At 36.9% G+C, this 8,358-nt stretch overlaps 1 protein-coding gene across 1 annotated transcript; it reads right to left on the bottom strand.

Moving 5' to 3' along the window:
* Positions 1–256: 256 nt before the first annotated feature.
* On the bottom strand, positions 257–7,630 carry si:ch1073-13h15.3 (inactive all-trans-retinol 13,14-reductase). Its single transcript, XM_042398297.1, has 11 exons — positions 7,474–7,630; positions 6,072–6,254; positions 5,187–5,428; positions 4,889–5,084; positions 3,649–3,846; positions 3,418–3,537; positions 3,195–3,333; positions 2,685–2,794; positions 2,259–2,425; positions 1,949–2,108; positions 257–1,598 (listed from the first exon to the last, which is right to left on the bottom strand). Exons 1-11 carry the CDS (start codon positions 7,628–7,630, stop codon positions 1,429–1,431), a joined length of 1,842 nt encoding a protein of 613 aa, XP_042254231.1. The 3' UTR covers positions 257–1,428.
* Positions 7,631–8,358: the final 728 nt, after the last annotated feature.

Below are 8,358 nucleotides of genomic sequence, written 5' to 3'. Positions count from 1 at the left end.
ATTATAGGCAATATTTGATTTAATCATATTATCATAGATTAAGGCCTCTAACTGTATTTTTTGTTATATTAAAAACTCTTTGCATCTTTGAGGGAAACAATTTGGTATTTAACAATGACTACATTGGCGTAATCTGCCAATGTAGTCATTGTTCAAAGAGGGACAATCCAAAGCTAACGATGATATCTTTTTATAACATATCCAGTGTCCATATAGATCTTTGTCAGTTTTTGCACGCTGAAAATGTGGGATTGGATTGACTTGTTTTATCAAGTTTATTGAGCATATATGACAAAAATACAGATACGTGTGCATTATGTGCATTGCAAAAATGACTAAGCTTTGAAGTAAAAAGATATACTCTACATTAGGAAAAAAATCTGTACATATAGTCTATCACAAAAACAGGCATTACAAAATCTTTATAAATCAAGGCAGTTGGTATTGTACATACAATTGTACTAGTGATCGAGCATTTTTGATTTTTCTTAGTTTTATAATGCAATATATGAGATAACATTACTTGAAACCAATATAACACAGTAAAATTGTTCCCCCAATACACTTGAAGGTCAGAATATAAATCAAAAGAATTAAGCATTTTACATAGGACATAAATAAGACAATAAAATAAAGTTCTTTTCTTCTCATGATTAACGGCAAACCTGTGAAACTTTGCAAATACTGAGAAGAATCGAAATGTTCCTGCAGCCGCAAAACCCAACAAAACCATTTACACCCCCCGGCCAATTAAATGCAATGACTGCAGTATTGCAATTTTAAAAATGTTATTGAGAAGCTGCATGCCTCATTGTGTGGCCTCCCAATTGAATTATAACGATCCAAAATCATCTCTATGTCCCTGGTAGATCATTGACCAGCATAGGCAACAACCTCAAAAGCAAACAAAGTGAGAACATGTGGAAGCTCTAAAGGTAACTAATTAGTAATCAAAACTTACAGGTAGCTAAGTGTGATTAAATATGAAAAAATACTGACTTTTTATGAGAGTTATGAGTTATTATGAGTTATTATATATTATATATATAGGATAGATTAACAGACTTAAGGATGCACCAGGCACACACAAAGATTATTCTGGATTATTTTAGAGTCAAAGTTCTCGCACTTAGCCATGCTTAAGTTAATTGACAAACCTGACTGTGGATGGTGTGACAAAAAAAAACCTCTCATCACTTCTTGAAAAGACATTCACATCAACTATTTGTGAAGTTTTCAGATTTGAATCTGCTAGATTGATATCCAGTCAGAAAATGCTTTAAATATTTTCCTTTTAGTATAAACAGAATATTAAATCAATTCCTGTCTGAACTGTCAGAAAAAGGCACTATTGGATTTATCAGAACAATCAAGGGTCCAGGTTTGTGCAGTTTTACTTTTGTCCTTTAGGGGAAGTAGAGAGCGCTCTCACTGTAGTTTCTTCTTAGCCAGCTGGGCCAGCTCTCTGGCTTTCCTCCTCTTGAGCTTCTTCTTAAGGAAGAGCAAGTCAATGTAGACGATGTGATCTAACACCGTAGAGGCGCAGAGGAGTCCACCGTGTAGAGCACCTGCAATTCCACAACTGAACACATCTTGGCCTGAAACAGACAGACAGATACAACTTACTGGATGAAACAAGGCTGCCTGTGGCCTGGATTCAAATCCTTGTCTGTTTTTCCTTTTAGATAATGTTTCAACCTTTGAGAGATATTAAAACTCGTTTATCTTTGTTACCTAGTCTTACAGTAAAGTGTTTTAACTGTACCACTGAACAAATCCAGCAAAAACTGGCTAGTTCAGCATGAAAAAAAACTACACTGCGGAGAATTTTCACATTTCAATCAATCTGAGGATTTGTTCAGACATTTTCACTCAATCACAAAACACAAAGGACTGAATGTGCAAAAGTGTTTTTAACATTAAAACTTGTTTGTAAAATTGTTCATACCTGAGAGGTAGAGGTTTTTGACAGGGGTGTTGCACCTGTTCCTTGCCACGGCCTCAGCGTCAAAACGATCCAGGTTGTGCTCAGCGGAGTACATGGCGCCACGCTGCGCACCCAGGTAGTGCATGTTGGTCAGTGGAGTCGCCACGTCCTGGAAAACCAGCTAGAAAACAATTCATACAGATGTTTTAATGTCTTAAAAGCCACGGGCAACCTACTGTAACAAAACAATAATGACAAATTAAATATTGTACAAGCACAGACAAAAAACATACAACATATAATATGTGAAAGAGAATGACTGCACTTGTACCTTGTCTTTGATTTTAGGGAATAAAGTGCAGGCCCAGTCAAAGAGGTTTTTGGCGAATCTCATTTTGTAGTTGTAGTATTCATCACCCCTTTTGCGGACGGTGGTGTCCTTCCATTCCTCAAACCATTCATACTTCACCATCGTCAGTATTGTCATGCAAGATTTTCCTGTCAACATGAAACAAAACATCAGTCACACCTACTGAGCATGCATGGACACTTAGGTGTGATCTTATCTGGTGTTTTCAGTGAGATCTTATCTAAACACACAAAGATATTATAATTCTATAGTGGCTGTACATCTTTAAAACATGATAATATTCATTTTAGGCACATCTTTCATGTTAGCACATCCTTTCTTCAGAGCATCACTTCCTACCACCACTATTATTGGTAACAGTAGAAGAAGCAGTGTGTTGGTTTGTACCAGGGTGTCTTAGTTTGGCCTCTGGGTCTTTGGAAGATGGCATTGTGATGAACATCATGGGAATGTTATCTGGTGCTTCCTCTTTGCTCAATGCAAAGAAGTCCTCCATCCTAAAAAAAAAAGAAAAAAAGTAAGATGAACTAATGAAAACAAACCACAAGTAATGGTATTTAAATCCTGCAGTTGAAACCAGACTGATGCTCTTCTCCATCTAGAGGACAAACTGGGAACTCTAACTTGGTATATGTCACATAAAAATATGGTTCAAAAATATCAAAATATGGTCAAAAATATTCAGTTACAGATGTGGATGGAATAAAAGTTGACTCGTGAGAAAAATAATGAATGTGTAAATGTTCCTGGGAGCAGGCCTGCATCAAGGGAATATTTTTGATTTTTTATTTTTATTTTGAAGTTTATTGTATCTCTACTTCTTATACAACAGCGCCTCCTTGTGGTTACTAAATGCCACCTCTCTACTCAGTGTTCAGTAGTGCTCTGCACACTTACGATTTGTCCATATCGTTGTTTTTGAACAGCCAGAAGTTGGTGGACTCGAGGCCCAACTCCTCTTGAGTTCCATCAAAGCCAGAGAAGACCAAGAATGATCCTCTGCCGTGTTTCATCATGTCCAGTCTTCCCTGAATATCTGTAACATTGGGAAGTTTAGAATAACCTCAAAAGTTCTTTACTAGTGTCATGGCTTTACTTCAAAATCTGTCCTGTTGCTCACCTGGCTTTACTTGAATCTCAGGAGGAAGAAGTTTCTGGAAAGTGGTGAAGATGCCACAGTTTGAGACGACCACAGGTGCATGAACCTCCACTTCCTCCTGACCCTTCCTCACTTTCACACCTGTCACATGACACAAAAGATGGAGACGTCAGTTCAGTCTGTCTCATCTTCGGTGCAATGTTACCTGGAGAGTATCATCTCTTTAACAGGTGACTTGGATTCGCTCCTCACCATAAGCTGCTCCCTTGTCATTGACCAGGATCTGGGAGACAGGAGCTCTGACCAGACAGTTTCCTCCATATTTCTGGATGGTACGGATGATGTGGAAGGCGATCTCACTGGCACCGCCTTTAGGGTAGTAGGCACCTCGTTTGTAGTGATGAACCAGGAGGGCGTTGATCAGAATACTGGAGTCCTTCGGTGGCACGCCTAAACATATACAGAATAAGGGCTTAATATTTACTTGCATTCAATTCTTTCTTTTAATCATAATCTCATTTTATTCCATCCATCAATAACAAGTCTGCTCATACAATTACATATTGAAATATCAGATTTACGTCAGAGCTTATAATCAGTAAAATATCAGATTAATGTTCCCAAATGTTATAACTAAGGAGAATATGAATTGTGTGTCTCTTGCAACATTTATAACAAAGCCGTGGTGAAGAATGAAGAAACTGAACTCAGAGGTTTTTAGGACAGTGATGTTTTTCATTGTCTTGGCTCTGAAATGGTAACTATGAGATTAAGTGGAAGAGTTTGAGCTTAGATTTTAGGGTGTTCACGTCCATGTTAAGTGAACATTGTAGGACTAGTAACACTTTTTATACTGTACATTGTCCACTTTTAGAACAGTCTCAGGACAATGATCTCAATCATAATCCGATCCAAGGCCAAGATTTCAACCTGTAATGGACTACAAATAACATTCAACCTAATATGAGGAACTTATTTAAGCTTGGTTTAGAGCTGCAACTATTAATAAGTTAGTTGCCAATTAATTCAATTGCCAACTATTCTGATAGTTAATCGTAATTCTTTAAGAGGAAAATTCTCCAAATTCTCTGATTCCAGCCTCTCAAATGTGAATGTTTTCTGGTTTCTTTAGTCCTGGGCTCTGGGAGACAGTGATTGACATTTTTCTCAATTTTCTGACATTTTATGGGCCAAACAACTAATCGATTAATCAAGAAAATAATTACAGACTTATCAATAATTAAAATAATCGTTAATTGCAGCTCTATTCTGGTTACTTGTCCCCTGAAAATGAGGGAACTGTATGCAAAGGATATACAGTAGTTACTACAGTTTTTATCTCAAATTAAAGCTAAGAGTCAGCAGTTTAACATCATAGTCATTCTTTTTGTTTCAAATCCAGTGTGCTAGAGCCAACACATCACAAAATGTGTCACTGTCCTAAAACCTTCTGACTGCTCTTTACTTCAGGTTGAGGTTTTTAAAGACCCACCATAGAAGAGATAAGAAAAGATGACATGGAGATCCTTGTTGCTGGTCAGGGTGTTCACCAAGTCTGTTGCGCATGTGCCAGAGAGTTTGAAAACTGGGGAGACGAGGTCTGCGATGCCTGACTTCAACAAGAATAACGACACCCACTGTGGGATCAGCTTTAGAGTTGCCAGGTAGTGGGTCTTCTTAGCTGAGATCTGATGGAAAACGGAGGAAGTTTGGAAGGGATTAGAAGTTCATACGTTGTTTTTTTTTGGATAGATGACTGATTGAAATATGTGTCCACTAGCTAACTGTACCTTCATGAGTTTGAAGAACGTCTCGATGGCCTCCGTGTCATCAGGGAATTGCTTCAACAGGTGGGCTTTCATTTCAGTTTTCCCAGAGAAGATGGTGTACTCTCGTTTCTCATCGCCCTGGCCAATCTGAATGGTGTCAAAATGTTGATTCAGCCTCTGGAACTCCAGCTGGCCCTCAGAGATCTGGTCGAAGGCGATACGCAACAGACTGTTTTCATGGAGCTGACCGATGTAGTGAAGCCCTGGAGGAGAGAGAGAGGAAATGGTTATTTTTGTAGATTTTGAAGTACTTTTTTTCTCAAAGGTTATAACAGCCAAGATAAAGAGTCCTCACCACATCTATTTTAAATACCCTTGTGTGTTGTTCCACATTTTATAGGATGTCATACTGCTTATGCATATAGGAACAAAAATGTATTGTGCAGCCATTAAAATGTTGTAAATTTAGTTTAAATATCCATCCAGCTTTCAGACTAACTAAATCAAGGGCAGTTTTTAGTGATCTGGAAACCTCTAATTAGCTAGATAATCCTCAGTGCGGCTCAGTTTGCAAGCAGCAGACACCTCAGCTGAGTGATGAAGCCAAAGTGTCTTTATCTTTAATACTTTTAATTTCCTGCCTTGAAAAAATCTCTAACTCTTTTTAACAAGCCCCAACTTCCCTGTCATCAGAAACGATTAAATAAAGTATAATATAAGGAATATCCCTATCCCTATCCCCCTGTCAGCTGAGGTAACAGCACATTTTTGTGGATTTTGTGGCTCCAATATCTGCCATATAGTGACAAGTGAAAACTCAATTTAAATCTTCAAATCATTCCTTTTTTTTCATAAACAGTCTTGCATTGAATGCCCCATTGGAAGCTATAACACAACTTCTCTTACCAACATCAAACTCAAAGCCTTTCTCTATGTAAGTGTGGCAGCAGCCTCCTGCCTGGTCGTGTTGCTCCAGAACCAGGACTTTCTTCCCTGCTTTGGCCAGTGTGGCTCCAGCTGTCAGCCCGCCAATACCACTACCGATGACAATGACATCCAGGTTCTCGGGCACCTTGTCAACACTGAAACCTGAACAGAAACAATTATATAACAAATACAGAACTGATGTTAATGAGGTAAATGTGTCCAGACAGTTTTAATACAGATGCATTGTAAACATTATCCTGAGCAAGTGCAGAATCTGAGACATTAAAATGTGTTTCATAATGTTTGGTTATATAATACAGTCTGAAGGTTGCAGTGCACACTTCTCCTGTCGTAAATATGTGGCTGCTGAACTAATTCCTGTATCTGTGTTCTCCTGTCGGCAATAAACAGCAGATTAGACTGCTAACATAATATGTTGGTCATAATCTAATTAAGATAAAACACACATGAAAAGCAATTATTGTACAATTGCTAATTTATGACACGGCAAACAGATAATTTAGATAAAACTATATTGTTAGCAAGGATCACTAGTTGTAAGAACTATAATACTTTGTATTTTATCAAAGAAAGGTAAACTGAGAGAGGATTACTTTCTGACACCTTGAAATTGAGTAAAGTTTATTTATATAGCACATTACAATATTTATATTACAATACATGATAAAAGAAAGACAAAGCAATAGCCTATATATGATTTTTTTAATTAAAAAATAAAATAAAATAAGATAAGATAATTGGATTAAAAGAACACTAAAACTCAAAGGCATTTTTAAAAAGATTTAACATTCAAAACATTAATTATACATTTTATACACAGTATCCTGTTTTTTGTTTATCCTGTACTTTTGCCTTTAAATACTCATTAGCTAAATTTAGCTAGTTTACCATTAGCTTGGGTAATTATAACTACACTCATTTGATTCGGTGTCAGTGGAGACTTTTAGTACAGAAGAAAATGTGAGTAAAATGTCTTAATTATCACAAAATTTGCAAACTTATAACTGTAATATGGTGTATATTTAATGCTAATCTTCAGACAGACTAGCAAACTATTATACTGAACTTAAAATTAGGATAGTCCACATCCATAGCCAGCACTTTGGTACTTTAATGTCATTTTTAAGTGTGCATTCAGATTGGGAGGATGAGTATTAGAGCTGTTTTCAGTTGACTGTTATTTCATATCATAACATATTCATGTAACATAATTATTAAATGTATTGTCTCTTGTTAAATTGTGTATTTACCAGTAAATAAACTTCTTTATCAAAATATTGCATCACATTGTCTCACTATGATGTTGCATTCAAGCATTTTGATAATCATGACTCCTTCAACACAACTGCAGTGACTTTACCTTGCTTGATGACTTTGTCCCGCTTCTTCTGATCATACTCACGAGGTCCAGGGGGTCTCACTGACTCCAGTGAGAAAGGGCTCCGTTTCCCAAACAGATACCAGTACGTACCCCCTGCCCATATAACAAACCACACTAAGAAAATCAAGAGCCACATTGTGGAGACGATCGAGTCACTGTGAGTGGGTTCAGTGTTGTCTGTAGCAGAGTTTCACAACAGCAGTGACAAGTTTCTTCTGAACTTAGCTCCCCTCAAAAGGGTCCTTTTATAGGCAGAGTGCCAAAGGTCTGGAGAAGAAGGGCAGGAGTTTCATATGTAATACTATTCGTGTTATGACAAGCAATAAAGATAAAGTGGTGAAAGACCCATTTTTTCTTATGATGACAGTGCACAGATCACAATAATGTATTACGCCAAATAATGGCAAATTAATTGCTGAGCACTGATTTAGTGCACCGACAAAAGCCCCACAGGAAAATGAGAGGGCACTTTAAATTTTCATCACTTTTCTTTTTTCAATGATCTGATGTTGTAACTGATGGATTTTATATCATAAAATGGATTTATCCCTCCTTGGATTTTCATATTTCACTTTTCTTTAAACTGCATAACAAATCAGCAGCATATTCAAAAGTCAGTTTTCTTAAAGTAAACAAATTGTTCCTTTTAGATGTTTAGAATTCACACAATTAAAACACTTCATGTCATAATCTGAAGGTTGCAACATATTTTGTTTGTCTCCTGTATGTAGTATGAGCATATAGGAAATAGATTAGATGTATCCACAATTGCTCTTATCTGATAAGGCAATTAAGATAAAGAACACACTATGGACAAGTCATCCTAAACTTTATACATACAGCGTGCAGTTTTATGTCTTTACA

Source organism: Thunnus maccoyii, chromosome 20 (assembly GCF_910596095.1).
Source record: "Thunnus maccoyii chromosome 20, fThuMac1.1, whole genome shotgun sequence".
Taxonomy (NCBI): Eukaryota; Metazoa; Chordata; class Actinopteri; order Scombriformes; family Scombridae; genus Thunnus; species Thunnus maccoyii.
The sequence above is the reverse complement of the archived record's forward strand: the minus strand, read 5'-3'. Positions and strand labels throughout refer to the sequence as shown.

What these genes read in the sequence shown, in the direction of transcription:
- si:ch1073-13h15.3 (XM_042398297.1), bottom strand. Translation starts at nt 7,630, where the DNA reads ATGTGGCTCTTGATTTTCTTAGTGTGGTTTGTTATATGGGCAGGGGGT. An exon ending in AACAACGATATGGACAAATC is followed by an intron (nt 2,795 to 3,194) that starts GTAAGTGTGCAG and finishes TTTTTTTTTTAG; the next exon opens with GATGGAGGACTTCTTTGCAT. An exon ending in GGCCAAACTAAGACACCCTG is followed by an intron (nt 2,426 to 2,684) that starts GTACAAACCAAC and finishes TCATGTTGACAG; the next exon opens with GAAAATCTTGCATGACAATA.